The 22,655-nt window shown below is 42.7% G+C and overlaps 1 protein-coding gene across 1 annotated transcript in view; it reads left to right on the plus strand.

The window, feature by feature from the left end:
* LOC119185536 (glucose dehydrogenase [FAD, quinone]-like) overlaps positions 1-22,655 on the plus strand; it is a 123,659-nt gene that overhangs the window by 5,940 nt on the left and 95,064 nt on the right. Inside the window, exons 2-3 of the mRNA XM_075886695.1 lie at positions 12,224-12,426; positions 15,577-15,763. Of these exons, the coding sequence (XP_075742810.1) occupies positions 12,224-12,426; positions 15,577-15,763 (390 nt within the window). The remainder of the gene's footprint in view (positions 1-12,223; positions 12,427-15,576; positions 15,764-22,655) is intronic.

Below are 22,655 nucleotides of genomic sequence, written 5' to 3' on the forward strand. Positions count from 1 at the left end.
ACGCAAAGCCTTAAGGTCAGCTAATTTTTTTTAAATCTGACCTCCCATGATCAATTTTGAGAGTGGTGTATATGTGAATACGCATAACGATTAGGAGACCTTATTATATGCAAGTTTCGAGGCACATCATATTTATTCTTCAAAACAAGCAATACTGCTACATATTTCTAACACGAGGACCGTACGGCGTTTTTCTATGTTCACATTCTATCCCTCTCGGGAAAACACAAAACATCACTGAAAAAGGTCCCACCCTTAATTTAGGTTTCTCTGCAATACAGCACTTGTAATGCAGAGAACCTAAACCCGTTTATGCATTGCAGTACCAGAAATGTAGAAACAAGTATTGCGCAGTCCATGCAGAATACTCGTTTCAAATTCCATTTAGTGTTTCGGCTCATAAATATATCCATGCATGCCCCTCTCCTAAATGCGAAGCATTTCTTAGCGAACTTCGGTGACTTTGAGCGCATCTATCTATCTATCTATCTATCTATCTATCTATCTATCTATCTATCTATCTATCTATCTATCTATCTATCTATCTATCTATCTATCTATCTATCTATCTATCTATCTATCTATCTATCTATCTATCTATCTATCTATCTATCTATCTATCTATCTATCTATCTATCTATCTATCTATCTATCTATCTATCTATCTATCTATCTATCTATCTATCTATCTATCTATCTATCTATCTATGATTTGTGAAGTTTAACGTCCCAAAACCACCATATGATTATGAGAGACGCCGTAGTGGAGGGCTCCGGAAATTTTGACTTCTTATAAAATGATAATCACGAGATGTTTGTCATGAATACATGGTTCACTATTCATAGTCTTGCTGCTCTTGCGGTGGTTTCGTTCACATGACATATTGCAAAACTAATAAGGTATAGCATGAACTCAAGGCGAAAATAAGTGACAAACCCTAGCATTGAAATCATAACATGCATGTTGTGTAATTCATGACTACACGCCTTGCTCACGGTGAACTCGCGGTCATTTCGCTAGCTTCACATATACAAAACTTGGTGTCACGGGCCGTGAATGGATGACGATGATATATGACTGTCGAAAGCATGTTAATCATTAGATGCATGTCATGTAAAAACATGATAACATGGCACGCTCATAAACGGTCGTGCGCGTTTCGCTAGCTTTACGTATGCCAAATTCGGTATTACATCACGCGAATGGACGACGAAGGTAAATGACCAGTCCAAGCATAATAATCATGACATGCGTGTAATGTAAAACATGGCTACATGCTGCGCTAATAGTGCACTCACGGTCATTTCACCAGCTTCACATATACAAAATTTGGTGTTACGTGACGTCAATGGGTGACAAAGTATATGAGGGGTGCAAACATGATAAACATGACATGCGGGTCATGTAAGAACATGATGCCACACCACAATCATGATGCGCTTGCAGCCTTTTTGCTGGCTTTACATACCAATTCCGGCATTATGTGACGTAAATGAACTAGGTGCAAACATGATATCATGGCACGCATATCATGTAAAACATGACTACATGCTACGCTCGAAGCGTGTTCATGGCCATTCCCATAGCTCCTCATATATACCAAATTTCGTATCAAGTGACGTGGATAGACGACGAAGGTAATTCACAAGTTCAAACATAATAGTCATGACACGGAAGTCATGCACGGCATAATTTACCTCCGATCGCAATCTTGTGCTGAATATAAAATGACATATTAAACTTCCTCATTCGTTCTCCGCATATCATCGATTCCCACTGTACCTGGAACCTGCCACTATTTCTCCTTTTAAAACCGATAATAGCACAGGCACAAACAAAACCGCAGAATCAAATGCGATAAGCACGGCGGTGCAATTATTTGGCCTGGGATGGTGGAATACGCCTGTGCTGCACAGCTTAAAGAGTTAACAATGCGCTCTAAAGCCGCGCCTTCAGCGTACACCTTGTCTGTTCCGTGCATGCTTTGTGTCTTACTTTGGTCATAACGCACTACTGCATGATAGTGCGGGAGTTCTCGAAGGAGATAGAAATATATAATAAAGCCACGCACTCTAATTTCGTGATGGCCTGGTTCCCAAAAGAACATTACCTGTCTGAAACAAAGGCATGAGAGCTGTGTCAAGACAATGCTTCTGCAAATACTGCGTATAGGATCCGGATATTTTCCAACAAACGCAAAAACTCATAGAAACGTAGAAAATTTCTCCTACAGCCTTGATTGGTACATACCGCAAAGTCTTTCTAAGAGGGCGTCCGTTGAACAGTCCAAATCCAAGTCTATAGCATTCACTCCACTACTCCTATTCGTCTTTCAGTCCACACCTCGCTCAATTGCCGTACACAAAGATCACAAGGCGCAAACATCTGCTGTCTCTGCTAGAATTATGTAAATGAAGCTGTCGAGGTGGAGGACGGAGAAAACTGCACGTAGGACAAACTAAAATTGGAAAAAGAGCAGTGGGGTAGAAAACACGCTACGTTGTGAACTGTTCAACAGACCCCTCGTTGGGACGGTATTGCGCACGTTCAAATAAATGTCGCGGCAATAACTTCCATGCCGTTTTTTATGTAAATCTTATTTGGCTTGTTCGTCAAGGCAATATGCTTTCTGATTAAAAATAAGATTTGATTCAAAAGCAGGACGAACGCAGATTACGCCGAGGTGATGGACCAACTTTCGAGTAAAAAATCTTTTCAGCCGTGTTTCCGACAATGAAGTGAGCAGTAGGAGAGGTGCATTCATTGTCAAGGTGACTACTTTGAATGGAGCTAACGATTAGTACATAATAATAAATAAAAATATATTTTGTCACTGAAGACTTGACAATGTGTAAGAGAACATCTCAAGCATCATAATGGAGCAACACTATAAATTGAGCTGGAGCACTAACTGGTTATGTGCTCTCCAACCCGAAACTACACCTAATTTGTATTGAAAAAGTTGTTTCACTCATGTGAAGTCAAAACATTGCTGCGTCAAGCAACAAAGTGCTCCGGGTGTAATTTTACGCATCTGCATTTACTGAAGTAACCTCTTACTACGGAAGAACTAGACCGAAAGAAGCTGCACGTGAGGGCATGATAAGATTACGAAACGCCTTTTAGTTGCCCTAAATGTAAAAATCAGTATCACAATAAAAGTACAGTAGGCAAAGATTTATACGTTTAAAATATACCTAATAGCTGTTAGAATGGGAAAAAAGATTTGTTCAAAATGCCTGAAGAGTCCTCGCTGTTGGGTTCACGATGGAACTGAAAGAGCCATATCAAGTATTGGCTTCAAAGGAGACTGCACTTGTGATACAATAGCAAGTCTGTTCCGAAAAAAAAAAGGCTGTGTGAAGCGACAATATTTTACGAAATCACGCTAAAAACTATTGCAGGTAGTTCAAGACGTTCATTAAAGCTTATTTTTGGTATTATCAACATATCTGAAAATTAAAATTAGTGTCTTAAAAAGACAGTTAGTGTGGTGGTTGTATAACTATACGCTGATTATTAGAACAGGCATGATTGATTTAGCAGCCACTTTTCCACAATGAGTATGTAAAGGCGTTCTTTGCAAGATAAGTCCTGAAATTCAATACATTGATCTCAATGGAGTTGAATAATGGCATACTTGACGAATAGATTTGAGGTATATTTGTGTGTTAAATTGCACGTTTCTAAAGTGCTAGATAGCATATATGGTAGATTGACTATTACTTGTAGATGGCTATCTCCCGAAACACCAAGTTAAAAGGCCTTAACCCAGAAGTGGTGTAAAGAGTGAACTTCACATAAAGGGCTGCAGCGGGACTTCATTTGCTTAGTGAGAATTTTTCAGTACGTGCACAACCATACAAATATTGTTAAAATTTAGCTTGCTGACGGTGCTTCATAGATTTGTTTTAAAAGTCATACTATTTGGGACGAATTCCCCAAAGGTGACTGTATGAAAAAAACCATCTCCAGCTTCTCCTTTATCTTCAAAGTCTTCTACTAATGGTCGAGCGACAGAGGTAATTGTGATGCGGAAAGGTGGGTTCGGTAACCGTGAAACAAGTACCTGGTCAGTTACCCTGCACATGGGAAGGAGAACAGGGAAGACATAAAGGCAAGGATGAGAAAATGGGTGAGATAGGAAAACATAAGGACACACACAGAAACTTCAAAAGCTTCTTTATTACTTTCCGACGTGAACCTTGACCTTTCCGGCATGTCAAAGTTGATTTCTCAGAAAGCAGAGTTTTGATCAACCTCGACATTGTTGAAGATAGAGGTTAATGAAAATCTCTACGGAGCTTCCGCCATTTTTAAAGAGTATGTGCAAGAGAAATTGAGGAAGCGCCACTGCTCACCTCGCCTCATAAAGATATACCTAACCAAAGGTGGAGTGCTAAGCGAAAGCTATAGTCGTGCGCTCTACGGAAGACAGATAGATATATAGATCGATAGATCCATAGATCGAGGGATCGAATGATAGATAGATAGATAGATAGATAGTGCTCAAAGGAAAGGGCACGCAGAGTAAAACAGTGCAAAACACTCGGTGTTACATTCAAGATACTTTGAGTTTTTCCCAGGATTCTGCTTGCGCATTATGTGCAAACGGCAACAGTGCCAGGAGAAGTTAATGAATGAAGAAGCCTGTTCGTTTATTGAGCGTGCTTCAGCCCACCTGTAGTGCCACTGAACTGTACATATGTTGCAAAACTGTTCTGTGACGTTATTGGGGAACAGGGGGTGTGTGTGCAGATGGTGGCATTGCTATCATACAGCAAATTTTTAGCTGGGGGTAGGCGTGCCATGAAATTAAGAAGCCATAACTGTGGTGGTTTCTAACATTATACAATCACACTCCACTCGGAAGTTCGGGCACAGGAAACGTTTATAGTATAGTTTGATTCACTTCTGGAGTGTGCCTAATTGCTCATTCTCCCTAACTGCTCATCGCGATCCAACACTAGTGCGTCCAAAGCTGGTGTAGTGACGTTATACCAGATCGGTAGTGACGTGGGTGACCTCCGGACCTCCTCGAATTCTGCTGCGTACGTACCGGCAAGTAATCAGTTGCTGAACCAATCGCGGCTACAGGTTTGTCATGACAACGTTGTTTTGCTGCCGCTCAACAACTCATTTGTGCGTGCGAGAAGAATATACTCAGCACGACGTGCGTCACAGCCGCGTGCGTTCTCGTCACCGAGCCACCTACACTGCTACGTTGCTGCTAAAATCGGCACCCAGAAACCGAATCCGAATGTTTTCTATATAAATTAGGTGATGTTAAATCAGTTTGCGAGAATCTTGGTATGTGCTTCCTCGAGCTGTATGAAACGCGTGCAGCAGAGAATGCGCAAGCCGCCACGGTGGTCTAGTGGCTAAGGCACTGGGCAGCTGACGCATCTCTCGCGAGATTTATTCTAGGCTGCAGTGGTAGCATTTTCGATTGAGACCAAAATGATTCAGGCCCGCGTGCTTAGAATAGAGCCTCATCCTTCCACTACGGCGTCTCTCATAATCATATGCTTGTATTAGAGCAATTGACCACAACAATAATATTGACAAATAAGAGAACACGCAAGCCGCAAAGTTTGTAGCGCCGCCCCTGGAATATGCGAAGTAGCTATGTCATCTCCCACTGCGGTGTTTGTTTTTTCGTTGTGAGGTTCACTGAGGTAAGCTACTTGAAGCTTATTTTGTTTTTGTCAGACAACCTTATTAATGATTACCCTTACCTATGAGGCTTTTTGAAGCTCGAGTGGCGTTCAAAATCTCTCGGTATTGGTCCGGCTTTGTTCAAGTGGTGATTGCATGTAATGGCATCATCATGTGGTGTCACGTTATACGACTTCATATTGTTGTGATAATAACTCCACAAATTCAGGTGATTTGTTGCGTCAATTTTAGGGCATCTGTTACGTATTGACACTGGCAGACACTTTGGGAGTTTGAAAAGGCATCTGAGGCTTCGCCTTAACCAGACCTAAGATATCTGGGAGCGACCCGCCCACGATCTCGATCTAAGAAGTCAGTTTTTAGGACAGTTGTGCTCCAGCGCCTAGAATGGTCCGTCAGCATACAGGATGTGCTGCCATCTATATCCAAAACAGATTGCACATAGGCACTATCGTCTTCTGTTCTCCTTGTATGGGTCGTTTAATTGACAATCGCCAGAAGCTTTAGAACAGGAAAAATTGACATTTGTTCCAAATTTTCGTAACACCCTGTATGAATCGTTCAGAGCATGACTTGAAACTTTATAGGGGCCGAAAATAAGCTCTTCATTCGTAGAAAACTAAGTTTTAATGAATGTCTATTTGTTCACGATTATTAGTCACTGTCATTTTCTCATCTTTATCATCATCATCTTCAGCCTGACTACGCCCACTGCAGGGCAAAGGCTTGTCCCATGATCCGCCAGTCAACCCGGTCATGTACTTTCCGTTGCCACGTTATACCCGAAAAATTTTTAATCTCATTGACCCACAAGAATCTCTGACTCCCCTTCGTGCGTTTGCCTTCTCTGGAAATCTATTCAGTTACCCGTAACGACTACCAGTTATTCTGCCTACGTGCTACGTGTCTGGTCCATGTCCATTTCTTTTTCTTGATTTCAGCTATGATATCCTTGACCCCGGTATGTTCCGTGATCCACACTGCTCTCTTCTTGTCTCTTAAGGTTACACCTATCATTTTCCTTTGCATTGCTCGCTGTGTAGTCCTCAATTTAAGCCTAACCCTCTTCGTAAGCCTCCAGGCTTCTGCTCCATAGGTAAGTACTAGCAAGATGCAACTGTTATATACCTTCTTCTTGAGGAATAGTGGCAATCTACCAGCCATGATTTCAGAGTACTTGTCAAATGTGCTGCACCCCTTTCTTATTCTTCTAGTTACTTCGATCTCGTGGTTCAGCTCCGTAGTTATTACCTGTCCTAAGTAGGCTTATTTCTTAACAAAGTCCAGCGCCTCTCCACGTATCACAAAGTGCTGTATTCTGTCAAGATTGTTGCACATTACTTTAGTTTGTTCATAATAATTTTAAGACCTACTTTTCTGCTTTCCATTCCCAGTTCAGTAATCATGAACTGTAATTCGTTCCCTGAGTTACTCATCAAAGCAATGAATTCAGCCAATCGCAGGTTACTAGGGTACTCTCCATTACCTCTTATCCCTAACTCTTCTCAGTCCTGGGTCCTGAATACCTCCTGTAAACACGCAGTTATTACCATTGGAGAGACGGTGTCTCTATGCCTTGCTGCCTTCAATGTTGGGATTCTGTCGCTTTTTCTATGGAGGACTATGACGGCTGTGGATCCTCTGTAGATTTCTTCCAGTATGTTTATGTAGGGTTCTTCGATGCCTTCGTTCCGTAGTGCCTGCATTACTGCTGATGTCTCGACTGGGTCAAACGCCTTCTCGTAATTTATAAAAGCTCTGTTTAGGGGCTGGTTGTATTCAGCGCATTTCTCTATTACCTAATTGATAGTATGAATATGATCTATTGTGGAGTAGACAGTGCGAAATCCTGCTTGGTTATAAGGCTGAGTGAACGGTAGTATCATCTTAATTCTATTACCTATGATTTTTTTAGTAGTTTGTGGAGAACGGAGAGTAAGCTGATCGGCTTGTAATTTTGCAAGTCCTTCACGCCTTCTTTCTTATGGATTAACATAATCTGGGCGTTCATCCAAGAATCTGGTACCCTTCCCGTCAAGAGACACTTTGTATATAAGGTGGCTAATTTTTCTAACACAATTTCTCCGCCATCCTTCAGGAGTTCCATTGTTACTTGATCCTCACCAGTGGCTCTGCTTCTTTGTATTCCTCCTAGGGCTTTCCTTACTTCTCCTGTCGTTACTGGTAGGATGCCGAATTCTCTTGGACCATTTATCTTATTATTTATTTATCACTGTTATTTATCACATTTTCTGACAGGAGGTTCCCCTTCAGCCAAGTGCTCTGGGACCTCCTTCTGTATGTTTATGTAAGCATGTATGTTTTGTACGAACGTAAAAATAAATAAACTGAAACTAAAACCATTAAAATTCTCGCCACACCATCCTGGTTCTCTTGACTTCTGTACAGCTCTCTCCAATATCCTCTCTTGCCATCTCGACTATCCTATCCATATTGGTTATGACATTGCCTTGCTTGTTTCTGAATGCATACATGCAGTTTTCGCCCATGAACAAGTCTGCCTTCGCAGCTTTTAGGCTTCTGCCACTTTTTACATCCTGTTCAATCTTTTTCATGTTATACTTCATGATGTCGGCTACATTGCGCCTATTTATTACTTCGAAAGCTTCCCTAGCCGTGTTTTGTCGATTGCATTTGAGGCTTTCATCGTTTGTCGTTTCTTAATGAGATTTATTGTCTCCTGAGATAGTTTGCCAGTTTCCCGTCTAGTGACTCAACCTACAACTTCAATTGCACACTCTTTGATGGTACTTGTAAAATTATTGTTCATTGTGTCAACGCTAACGTCGCGTATCTCCTTCAGTGCCTCGAATTGATTATGAAGCAAAACTTTTTATTTTTGTAGTTTTCCTCTCACCGCCAGTTCATTAATTGCCTTCTTGTGTATCATTTTTTGAGTTTGCTTTCTAAATGTAGGTGTTTACAAGCTCTCACCACTTCATGGTCCCTGCATCTAATCTTGCCAACTAATTCTACATTCTGTACAATGTCTGAGTGTGCACACAGAATGAAGTCAATTTCATTTTTAATTTTGCCATTAGGACTTCGTCACGTCCATTTACGGTTATCCCGTTTTCTGAAGAAGGTATTCATATTCAGTAAATTATTGCTTTCTGTAAACTCTACTAATAACTCCCCTCTAATAATAACTCCCCATAAAGCCGATGCTATATTCTCCAACTGCATGGTCTCCAGCCTTTTTCTTGCCTACTTTGACATTAAAGCCGCCCGCAAGAATAGTATACTGTGCCTTTACTTTATTATGGGGTGACTCTACGCCTCCATCAAAGCGTTCAACCAAATGATTATGACTGCTCGATGTAGGCGCGTAAGCCTGTACCACCTTTATCTTGTACGTTTTGTTAGACTTAATTATGATACTTGTCACCCTCTCACTGAAGCTATAGCATTCTTCTATATTTCCAGCGATATTCTTGTGTATGAGAAGCCCCACTTCCAGTTTTTTTCTGTCAGCTAATCCACGGTAGCCTTGGACGTGTCCATTCTTCATCACTGTACGTATAAGCCTCGCATGTCCTCCTAACTTCGCTGAGCTCTATCACTTCTCATTTACCACCCTCTGATTTCTCGAATAGGGCAGCTAAACTAGCCTCACTAGATAGCGTTCTAGTTTTGAAGGTAGCCATGTTCAGATTCCAATGGTGGCCGGTCTGTAACCAGAGATTTCTAGCACCCTCCACCACGTCAAAAGGTCTGACTGTCGCCTTAGACTGTTGCTTCAAAGCGGCTGGGGACTGAGGGCCAAGGGTTAACTGCTGTGTTCATCGGAGGTTGTGGCCAGGTACTGCAGCAGGGTGGCCAAACTTGCTCTGGTGAGGGAGTCCATTACCAGGAAATAGTCACCAGTGAGGCCACACCCCTTACCTCTTTCTCTTTCTTCGTTCTAACTATTCCTTCTTCACGTATTTTAAGTACACATAGAATTTTGAATGGTTCGACATCTCTATTAGGGCCAAATTTTGTTATGGCATGCTTGACTGCTGCGCTATCTCTAAGTTTGTTGCACTTTATTAGCAATGTAGAAAATCTCCTGACCGCTTATAAGCTGCCAACTTCAGCTGGCTCGTCGCTCACCTAACATTTGCTTCTAGTTGTCGGTAAATGAAATTTTCCTATTTAAAAAAAGACAAAAAAATGGCTGATCCCACGTACAGTAGGAATCGATGAATTGCGAAGCACGAATGAGGAAAGTTGATATGTCACTTTAAGATCGCCACAACGTTTCGAGGTGGAGGTAAATTATGCCATACACGACTTCCATGTCATGATTATCAAGTTTGAAGTGTCGTTTACCTTCTCCATCTATTCAAGTCACGTGATACCAAATTTATTAATTGTGAGCCTCGCGAATCAGCCGGAAGCACTCTATAAACGTGGTATGTTGTCATGTTCTTACATGACAGGCGTGAAACGATTATCATGTTTGCACCAGTCATATACCTTCGTCATCCATTGACGTCACGTAAGACGAAATTTGGTATATGTGGAGCTAGCGAAACGGCCATGACAGCATCATGAAGAGCCCAATATACTCCAACGTAACGTTGACGCGCGTGCACGCTGGGCAAAGCGATGCTATACGTTAGCACAACGTGAAAAATCTATAGTCTGACGCCAGGTGCGCCTGGCGCGACTATAGTGTCCGTAAGCACGGCCCGACGCCAACCGGCGCGATATGCGAAATGCTGCATCACACACCCTCTACGTTACCAAAACAGCACTGCATCTGCCCCTTTTCGTAGCGGAGGGACGCCGGACGCGCTGAAACGCGCATCCGTTATAGCAACGCATCGTGATGTGCGCCTGCGAGTATATGGCAGGACCAGCGACTGACGTCGCAACGCCGGCGTGAGGCAGCGAATTGAATGCCGGCGCGCACGCGCACCGTGTCACGTCGAAGTGTATTGGCGCCTTGACTGTGGCATGTAGTAATGTTGTCACATGACGCGCATCTCATGATTATCATGTTTGCACAAGTCACATACCTTCGTCATCCATTGACGTCACGTAATACCAAATTTGGCATATATGAAGCTAGCAAAACGGCCGCGATCGAATCATAAGTGTGGCGTGTAGTCATGTTGTTACATGACACGCATGACTTGATTATCATGTTTGGATGTGTCATTTACCTATGTCATCCATTCAGGTACCATAAGATCAAATTTCGTATATGTTACGCCTACGAAATGGCCGCGAGCGCATAATCAGCGTGGCATGTAGTCATGTTGTTACATGACAGGCATCTCGTGTTAATCATGTTTGCACCAGTCTCATAACTTCATCATCCATTCACGTCCCGGAATATGAAATTCGGTATAAGTGAAGCTAGCGAAACGGCCGCCAGCGCATCATGAGCGTGGCATGTAGTCATGTTATTACACGACATGCATCTCATGATTTTAATGTTAGGGTCTGTTGCTTGTGTTAGCCATGTAATCATGTCATACTATACAAGTTTTTCAAGATGCTATGTGAATGAAACCTCTGTATGAGGTGCAGGACCATGAAATGTGAATCATGACATTTATGACATTTATGTCATGACTTTCTAGTTCCGACTAGTCAAATATGTTCTTCATACAGTCATGTTATGCCATACCAAGTTTGGTATTGATACGATTATCTAAACGGCCAGGAGTACTAAATGTCGCAGGCGTCTAGATAGATAGATAGATAGATAGACAGACAGATAGATAGATAGATAGATAGATAGATAGATAGATAGATAGATAGATAGATAGATAGATAGATAGATAGATACGCTCAAGGTCGCCGAAGTTCGCCAAGAAATGCTTCACATTTAAAAGCACCCTGTGCGGTTTTAAACTTGTGAGCTTGTGTGCTTGTGAGCCTGTGTCGGATTAGTGTCTTGAATGACCCTCCTTCCCGCGCCTTTGTTCTCTCCTACCTTCTTCCTGTCGCGCTCGATATTGACATTGTCTGTGCGTTTGTGCTGCCTTCGCATCGCCTAAAGACAGTGTATCGCAAACGCGTTTGTACAGCATTGGAGTCGGTGGCAAGTCAAGTTAAAGTCAAGCAGCGTTACTGAATATGGGGGTAAATCTACGCTTGTTGTTTCAAGCTCTCTACCATTTTTTGTTTGTTAGAGTGCTAACGTATGATACAGTGATTCGGCCGTGAATAGACAAGGGTTTGTTCGAATGCAGTTCAAGTTTAACGAACTTCTCAGAATGCAAGAGTATGGGCCGCATCAGTCAACTTACGTTGTGGGTGAAATGAAAAAAAAACAACCACGCTAGAATATCACACAGCGGGTGGCATGAATACTTTGACGTAAATTCAAACCTTGCGAGAGTTACGCAATACAAAGCGAGTACAAGTTATTTCCTTTTAAATATATTTGTACTGGACATGTGCACCGTTATTATAGGCAGCGCTGTGTAGCTTAACCTTGAAGATGTTTTGTCCCCGATTATTTAACGATTCATATGTTCATATTATGTCTGCTGTATAAAACAGTCTTCCAATTTCTCGTAGTTGGCGCAGGATCCGCAGGATGCGTTCTGGCCAACCGTCTCACAGCTGATGGCACGAACAAAGTGTTGCTTCTGGAAGCCGGTGGACTGGAGGGTGCAGCCGTGCAGGTCCCATTTTTTTCACCTCTTTTACAACGAACCAAAATTGACTGGGACTACACGAGCGAACCACAGCAGGAAGCCAGCTTATCTGTCGATGGCCGGGTGATTCTGCATTTACATTTTTTCCCTATAAGACGGGCCACAAGAAGATATGTATCTAGATGGACAAGTATTTCTTGCTCTAGCAGTATTACCGATATTTTCTTAGAAGGTCTTCGTGTATGTACTTAGAAAAAAAGAAAAAAAAATTACCACCCATTCACTGCGTAAAAATGATTAACCAGTGAAAGCTGAAACGTGCGGCCTCGGCCTATAGGACTATAGGTTCAACCATACGCTGCACTGAAGCCTTTCACTATTATAGGTTACATGTCGGTGCTCCTTAATGAGGTTAGACAATGGTTTGGCTTGGGTTTACCACGGTCTTTATATCGCATACCGCAACTTCTGCCTCGCATAATCAGTCATGGAGAAGTGTAATGAGCGGTTAAATGCGTTTCGCAATATGTTATCACAATGGTTGTTCTCGAACCACAGGCAGTCGGAGAAGTCGCAGCCGAAGCCACTATGCCGCCACAGAAACTCCCGGCAAAAGCAGGCGTTCTCCCGGCGAATACGCTCCCGCAGTCATCACGTTGACTCTATCGTGCGCCCGCAATGACGCTTGTCCGGTGTGGCATTGTGGAAGCGTTGGACATCTTGACATCAATTGGCAGCGCCTTTTAGAGCATACGCCCGCCATTGACGCTTGCATTCCCGTTCGCAATTTAGTGCAGCTTGGAAGGCTGCCTAATCATGTTACGCAGTTCTCGCCGGCACGCTGACCCCTAAGCCTGTTTTCATGCCCAGACTGCACGCACCATCGGCCCGGTAAATGCGAACTCTATCACAGTTTCCTAGTCGGTGCTATTTTAGAGATGTCTGTGCGTTTCCATGTGAAAAGTCTTAGTTGAAACTGATGCGTACGTTCTTGGCGCTCTGGTGCGACGGGATGAATGACGTCACTCACAACAAGGCCAATCACGTGCGCGCTGGGGTACGACACGCAAAACGACGTAGCTGATAGTACAGCCAATATAGACCACCCGTGCCACCGATACTGAACAGTCTTTCTTTCCCCTATGCATATACAGCTTTCGCTGTTATATCAATCAATAGCTCTGCTTGGCTATGCCAGGATACACGTAGCGTCACCTAATAAGTTGCGCTAAAATCTGCCTTTCATTCATGGCAGTCATTACTGGTGTCGAGCATTTTATGTGTTACATACTTTTACACACGACGCATACATATCCAAATGGGTTACATTTAGATATGTAGCCTACATAATAGCAGGGCACACTTTTTTGATGTGGTATTGTTACCTTCTGCTTTGCGGGGCGACAAATTGGCATCACAGATAACCCTTTGCAATCCATTCGTCTTCTTTTCAAGGACGGCGCCGAGTCCTGGCTGCGGGTGTTTGTGTGTACTTCTGTTTCGGAATGTTTGTCGCATCGTGCAAGTAACGAAGGCGCTTTCAGGCATCATTTTATGTCTGAAAATGGTTCCCTCTGCGGAATTTTCCGCTTGAACTCGACGTCGGTTCGCGTAAGCTCGGCGATGGTTCGGTGATGCGGGCAGAGGTTTTGATGAAATACATGCACTAGGCACACAGGGAGATAAATCGACATGCGGTATTGTGAGCGTATGGCGGGAATGTAGTAATAGCGACTGGCTTCTGCGATTCAAGGCGTCCTCCAGACTAGTTATTCACACTGCCCAAGATCATAAGTTCATCTTCCACAAAGTGGCACTTTACTGGCATCAGGTTGAGTTGAGAGGTATTCATTACTTGAAGTTCAGCTTAAAGCAGTGGATGTGTTTGTCGAATTGGGAGGAAAAGGCAATAATGTCGTTTATATATACAAAGCAAGGCTACCACTTCAAACCTTTAAGTAACGTATTCATAATGCATAGGGAGGTCGTGGGGGCCGAGCAAAATCGAAAAGGCATGACCTTGAACTCGAACAGGCTGCCAGATGTAGTGAAGGTAGCCTTTTTATGTTTTTTTGTCGACTTCAATATTCCAGTAGCCTAGCTGTCTTGAGGCCCATCGATGAAAACTACTTCGCGTTGTGAAGTGGATTCAGGGTATCGTGTACCCGTGGGAGGGGACACACATCCTTCTTCGAAACTTTGTTGAGGGAATGATAGTCGACACAACAAAGGAGCCTTCCGTGCTTCTTAAAGAAGACCACGGAAGGCACATAGAGACTCTAGGACAGTTATATTATGTCTTCGCGATGAATTTTGTCAACATGTTTTTTAATGGCTTTGAGATATCCCGTCTAACCTTCATGCGGCCTTTGAAGGACGGGGTTGAGCACTTCCTTTTGTTAAGCTACAATGCTAGGCGACTAAGGTTTCTTGAAATCGCGACGACAACGGGTAGTCCTGAAATTGCAAGATAAGATTTCGGTGCTAGTCTTACTTGTGCTCTAGGAGGCCTAGGTTAACGGAAGAAACTGTCTTGGAAGGCCGATTCAGTGAAGCAGGTTCGGTAGCATCAGAGAAGGCGAAGGCGTTGATAGAGTCTAGGAATTTGGCGATGTAGGCGACCATCGTACCTATGTTCTCATGTCTATAATATGGTGCCTATTAATCTGATGCACGAAAAGCGCACATGACAACAGCTTCCCCCGTGAAAGATCAGTCGGCGGCGGCTCCTAAAAAAGCAGGAAACCTACCACTCATCTTTTGCCGGCCGGAGGAACATGAAGGGCCACTAGTGAGTGGGCGCCACATTGCTCGAGAGGCGACTGCAAACATTGGGTCAGGAGGCCATGGTCGCAAGCGCTATTTCGACGGGCAATAGTAAAAGAATCTTCTGCTCTGATACGCGCGGTGTACTTTCCACCTTTTCCCATAAGGACTACAGCAAAAAAAAAACTGCTACACTTCATCAAGTGACCATGTTACACGAGCTTCTTGTAGAATTAGGTGAGATCAGATTCACAAGATTAGCTGTTACGCTTTTTCATCTAGCATTTATTTAGTCGTTATTGTATTGATTCATACTTCCTCGGACGAAACGCGGACGTTGGCTATCAATATTTTTCTGCCTATTACAATTATTTCTCTAGGACAAACAGAAAGACAAGGTACTTCATTAAGGTCCTGAGGGGCCAGCCAGTAGAGTTGAAGCGATGACCTCTGGCTATATGTTAGCTAATCTGATATTAGAGGCTCAAACAACGTTTTTTTTCTCAGATTAATAGATTCCCACGTGGCAAAGTATTTGGTGGCTCGAGTTCAATCAACCATGTCATCTACTCTCGAGGTAACCGCAAGGACTTCGATAATTGGGCGTATTTGTATGGCGCCGAGGGCTGGTCTTACAAAGACGTGCTTCCAGACTTCATCAAGATTGAAACATCGTACCTAGGAATCGACAATGGTAAGTGACAGACACCAGAAATATAGTGCAGGTGGGTAGTACCTATAATTGCTCTATGAGTGCATCAGTTAGAATACCTTTTTGGCCCCCTTAGCACCAGAAGCATGACGGTAGCAAGGAGTTCACAGTCAGTTTGGACGATTCAATACCTCATCATACACAAAGCGTGAAAAAGGAAGTTACACAGTAACAACAACAGCTACAGCTAGCATTCATTCACAACACAAAGCATATAAGCTGCTTACAACAAATGTGCGAAAATGCATTACATTTTGTATATGGCTGTATTAAAATGCGTAAACACAAAAAAACTCACAGGCTTTGCCTAAGACGACTGAAAGGTAATACTCATCCCCTTCTATTTCTTAAAATATCTGTGTTGATGCTCGCCTGCATCAGTACAGAACTTTTTGTGCCAAAAATGGTTTTTCATTGAGTCCAGTAGCAGAGACGAAACTCAGAGGCGCTGCAAGTTTCCCACATATGTGCCAGTTTCGTCCTTCCTTCATCAATGGCCCCCTTTCGACGAAGCGACTGTGTCACGTGATGACGTTTTCATGTGATGTCGCGTTAGGTGACGTCACATTTATGTCAGATCTTGGCGTCATCGCATCATCATAATTTTACACCAATAATGTTGAGGCGCGTGACACCTACGGTGACTTGTTTATTTGTATGGCTGAAGCTCACTGAGAAATTCCTCACACATTGTTCCCCAAGTTCTCGAGGAACAATTAGCCCCAAGAAGTTGGAGCAGCGCTTGCAGAAGGGAGGCTTAGGTGACTTCATGGCACGGACTCTTCGATACTCCCCACCGCGCCCCTACAAATTTATGCGTTCGCCTCGTGCGCTCTTCCACTCTTTCCGTTCACTGTCTGCTCGTCTGAACCTGCAGATGAAGGATCAGAACACCTTCAGTATTGTTCCTGTTAAAACAATAAATGTTCCCTTTTGCATCTGCACGATCGCGCGCTCAATTCTATGCAGTGTTAAAGGGGTGAAAAGGTTTGTGTTGCGCTGTTAATGCTTAATATGATTTATTACAATCTTGGCCACGGCAGCCTCATACCAATGGGTGTGAAAAGCAGAAATACAAATCTGCTTGGCGCATAGTAATGTGATCTTGAGACGCAAGGCACAACATATGCATTGTTAGGTTGAGCGGTTCATGTGTGATTCCTTGATTGATTTGTGGGGTTTAACGTCCCAAAACCGCCATATCATTATGAGAGACACCGTAGTGGAGGGCTCCGGAAATTTCGACCACCTGGGGTTCTTTAACGTGCGCCCAAATATGAGCACACGGGCCTACAACACTTCCGCCTCCATCGGAAATGTAGCCGCCACAGCCGGGAATCGAATCCGCGACCTGCGGGTCAGCAGCCGAGTACCTTAGCCACTAGACCACCGCGGCGGGGCATGTGTGATTCCTATATAAGACATAAGGGTTTACCCTCGTCTAGGGCTGTTTTTGTTGGAGGCATACACGTATTTAAAGACGCTGCTGTAACTGGTGTGTCGAGACCCGCGCTGGCTTGCATCATCAAGTTAGAGTGACCTAGAATGCTACGTCACTCTAATCAAGTCTCGCAAAATATATCGTATGCACTCGCCCTAGAATACCACCGCCACTTTTGTGTCTGTTTTTCTCTGGTACTTGCTCACTCAACGCGTTGTTCAGTTTTATGTTTCTCACGAAATAATATTACAGCTTCATTTCACCGACATTATTGAGGTTAAGCACGGTTGAGGTTGTGTGAAGAAATTCTGACTGCTGTCAGATTATATCTTCATGCAGACTTGTAGCAACGGTGCTGTTGCCTTCGTAACTACTAGATTGGATAGCCACCTCATATATTTTTTTTCCTTGCGTCTGATCACCTGTTAATGAACATGACATACGAGGCCAGTTGTCGCTTCATCTAGGCGAACGTTGTTTAACTGTTACTTGGGCCACGTCACTGGCTGGCCATCAAAAACTTTCATTTCAACTTCCTAGCATTTGTGTTAGAATGGTTGCTATCAGTGGAACTCCGATGTGAAATGAACATTCCTGCTGATGACGTCATAGTATTCCCCCCAGCATTTGATGCAATGCAGAGTATACGACTACACAGTCTCTAGGCAGCTGTTGAGAGGAAACATGTATATGTGATCTGAGTAAATGGACATATCCAAAAGCCTCCTAAATCGTTGTGTAGGGCGGAACCATTTCGTCTATTTTCTGAATATGTCAAGTTTGGGCTTATGACAGTCAGATTCACGTGAAGTGAACCATTGAAAAAATCTCAGTTCTTTCAAATCAATTAGAATATTCGCAGATGCAGGCGCAACTTTCAAGGTAAAGCACAATGTATTTAGAGAATTAGAACCATGCTAATTTCTTCTGTGATATTTTGGCACACATATTTTTCTATCCTGGAGTCTAGGCCTTGATACAAACACGTTTGCACTACTCAGCACACTTTTCTAAAGCACTCATTTCTGAGCAAAAAAGAAAAAAGTTTCGCTATAAATCTGTCGTTCGGATGGGAAGCTGCCTCTCCTAAGCTAAATTATGCAAGCATTTTAAAGCCTCAGTAAGCTTATTTTTTTATGAAACCTTCCAATTTGTGTCTTGAGAAATTTGCGTCACACAACTGAGGAGTAATCACTGAGGTATCGCTACAGAGTGGGAAGGTGGCGGGCGTAGAAAAAAAATACAAGTGGCGGCGGAGAAGGCGAGTCCATGCCGGGTAGTCCCCTCGCCTTGATTGTAGCGACGCCAGTGTTCGTTTTCAGTGCTAATAGGTGCATATAAACATTGGTATTCTATCCCAAGGTCAGGACATGCTCTCAGAAACGCGATATACTTATTGCCGATATTCTGTTCTCCAACCTCATACCTGAATATGTTCGAATAAAACTAATAAATGATCATTTCGTATACATCACTAGCTTCTGTAAAGTAGTGCTGTAGAAACGATTTCGTAATTTCAGTCATGCTTTTATGCCTATCAATACCATGATCATCATATTCATCATCATCATCATCATATTCATCATCACCAGCCTGAATAATCACACTGCAGGGCAATGGCCTCTCCCATGATCAGGGTTGCCATTGGTGCCTACTTACTTTTTGCCAAAATGGCGAATTTCCGAGGCTGATCGAGACCTAAAATTGCGGATGGTGACGTGGCGAATTTCTGGCTAATTCTGGCTTACGTCTCGACTTAATTATGCACTTTATACTCACTGTCTTCAAAACGAACAGGTGACAATGTTTTCAGTATTTTTCGTAGATTTAGAACCACCAGTAAAAGACACAATTTACGTGGAATTCAGAGCGTTCGTACACCGAGAGAATCTGGAGCAACAAGTGCAATGATGCGTCCGCCAGCTATCCCCCTGCTAACTTTAGGTCAGTGGATTGCTTCATGCACCACGATTGATTGATTGATTGATTGATTGATATGTGAGGTATAACGTTCCAAAACCACCATATGACTATGAGAGACCTTATAGTGGAGGGCTCCGAAAATTTAAAACACCAGCAATTTTTCAACCTGCACTTAAATCTGAGCAGATGTGTCCACAATATTTTCGCCACCATCTAAAATGCAACATTCGCAACCGGGATTCGATTCTGCGACCTGCGGGTCTGCAGCCGAGTACGTTAGCTACTGCAACACCACGGCGTAGCTTCATGTGCCGCCAGACGGTGACAATATACTGAGTGCTTTAAGTGATTTAGATCCTTAATTTATTGTCTCGCTTCTGAAATGGCTCGATCACGGTTAGGTTGCATGCATTCACCATAGCTCCAACTGTCCTGATTAGCTTGTTGGCTTCTTCACCTAGGGTTTATATTTGTTATTATTATACGTCATTGACCGGCACAACTGCTGGCTTTTTTAGGCAGCCATCAGAAGCTGCACTAAGGCTGTTTATGTAGGTAATATCTGATGTGTAAAAATCAATACACCGAAAGCGTAGTGTAGCCATTGCGGCAGGTATGCAGTACTTGAGGATTAATTTTCTCTTGCATTGTAAATAGGTTGTTCAATTATTCGACACGTGATTCCACCGCAATGAAGTTTTCTAAAGCTGCAGAAACACTAAGCACATTGTTTTCTTTTGTTGTAGCGACTACTTTCAATTTATTGCTATTGTGTTCGTCGCTTTGTTTTTGTGGCAAAGGGGATAATATTATATTTTATTTGAATTTTTTCACTTTTTGATCACGCGAAAATGCTCCATTTTTAGTCACGGAAAGATGACGATTTTTTGCTCGCAACAAAAACTTTGACGCCGACAGCAAAATTTCTGCGAAATGAGCTCTATAACGGTACTGCGTTATTAGGCACTACATGACTATTTACACACTTACTGCTCATGCCCTACTTAGCAACTAGTTTGTCTCTATAGTTGACCATAACATTACAGTAAGGTTGTGCCTAGAATGACGTTGTTCTCAAAAAACCACGCCTTAATTTATTCACAGTGGCAGAATATAATTTTTAGTGCGCTCCTCGGCGCAACCGTTTGTTAACCGTGCTTGAGAGTGCAGGGTATCACCACCGTGCCACGTCACCATGAGGTCCCCTTAAAAGTAAATATGAAAGCTGTAATTGGATAGACAATTTAGCGTGTGTCACAAAATTTTGGGCAAAGATCACTATACCTTATTCTTATATTGAAACAAAAATTCACAACGCGGCCCAGCTAATAATTCTTTCCTCAATATACACTATAGAAAGCCGTGACGCTTGTGTCTATAGGAGCTGCAACGCACGGCGCTTCAGTGAAAATGGGAATGACGGGTAGTAAACGGATTTGCCTCTTTTTCACGCTTTTGGCTCCGTTTGCGTTCGTGTGGCTTGCAGCTATTTTCGCATAAATCAAAAATCTACAACTGTTGAGAAGTTGCTCTTCACGTTCCTATTCTTTTAGACTTACCATTTCAAATCGGGTAATGAAGTGTAAAAAGGTTCGTTTTTAACTTCGCAACAAAACCGAACCACATCAATAAAGAAAGCCACAAGAGCGATTCGCCACCCGCAAGTAGGACGTCTAGACAAATGCGTGTACGAACCACTATTTCTATGATACCTTATAGGTAGATGGATGAATGTAGCCGACTGTACCCTTATAGATCAGTCAGCGGCTAACACCACCTAGGCATAAATTCAAGCACTATCGCGGTGAGTTGAAGGATTGAATTTCACTCACTCCTCGATTCTTCACATTATTCAGCTAGCCTCCTCCTGGCTATTTCTACCAGTTTAAAGTGTATTTTGTCTTCACTGTCCCTAAACCCCAATCATTTGAAGAATTCTGCGTCATTATCTTAGACTTTAGGGAGGAGCCCTTAACAGAACATTATCAAATGTTCAGCCATGTCCTCCTCCTCTCCACACGTACTGCATAACGTGCATGTGCCTTCGTATTTGGCTTGCTACGTCTTCGTTTGAAATACTCCCGTTCTGGCTTGGAACAGCACAGAACTACTCCGAGCATTATTGTACATCTTTTCTTTTGAAATTTCCTGCTTGAAAGAACGATAGTTCTTTAGTGATGATTTCGTGAGCTTTTTAATCTTCCACATGTCCCTCTCTGTTTCCTTCACCTTCTTTTGGTTTGGTATTCTCCTGTTGTCGAAAGACTTGCCTGACAATTTTCGGGTTCGCTTCCTCCATTTAGTATTAACATTCTTCATGTACAAGTTGCTGAAAACTTTCCTAGCCCAACGCTCCTCTCCCATTTTTCTCAATCGCTCCTCAAGTTTTATCTTGCTGCTAGCTTCCCTGCATTAAAACGATGTCCATTCCATTTCACCCTGTACCCCATGATTTGGGGTATTCGCGTGTGCTCCCAAAGCAAGTCTACATATGTCACATTGTTTAATTTCCAATCTTGCTTGAGCCTCTGATTTCATGCACAAGACCGCATTGCTGAATGTCAAACCCGGGGCCATGACACCTTTCCAAATCTCTCTCACGACGTCATACCTATTGTAGTTCCGCAGCGTCATAATTTGTATTACAGCTGCATTCCTGTTACTCTTAGTCACTACGTATCGTCCGTGCTCCCTTGAATACTCATCCCCGTTGAATATATATATGCCTAAATATTAGTATTTATCTAGTATTTCTACGTTACTATGTATTTATCTAGTATTTCTAACTTATGTATGCTAACTGCCTTAGATATCAATAAAGTTTTGATTTCCAAATTTTCGCTACTAAACTTTAACTTAACCTATCTTCCTCGTTGCAGTGTATGTCTATTAATCCCTGTGGATCTTCCTTGTTGTCGGCAATTATTACGATATCACTTGCATACAGCAATGCTGGCAATGAGTGTTGAACGTGTTTCCTTTCTTGGCAAAAGACGGGCTGAAGCTGAGTCGACTCGTCGCTAACTTGGCTTCTAGCCTCTGTTGATTTAGCATAAATAACAAGAGACATCCCTGTCGATGCCCGCGTTGTATCTCTATAGGTTCAAATACCTGTTCTTCCCAATTAACACATGCCTTGCTACTTTTATAAATATCCTTTAGAAGATTATTTATTCCATTTTTTACATATATTGTGTCAAGTATTCCCCACAAGTGTTAGGAAATCACATTATCGTAAGCTCCCTTGATATCCCGGGATTCAGACACAGGGGCCTCTATTCTTTTTCCGCCATTTCAATACACTGCATACATGAAAACAGATTGACCTCAAGCCTCCTTCGTTCATGGAACTCAGTTTGTAGTTCTCCCAGCACCCCCTCAATTTCTACCCATGTCTTAGTCTTTCCTTTACTATCTGCGTCACCAGCTCTGTAATATACTGATGTCACTGTTTTGTGATGGTAATTGCTTATATCAGCTTTGTCACGCTTTCCTTTATAGATAATGCTT

Source organism: Rhipicephalus microplus, chromosome 1 (genome assembly GCF_043290135.1).
Source record: "Rhipicephalus microplus isolate Deutch F79 chromosome 1, USDA_Rmic, whole genome shotgun sequence".
NCBI lineage: Eukaryota > Metazoa > Arthropoda > Arachnida > Ixodida > Ixodidae > Rhipicephalus > Rhipicephalus microplus.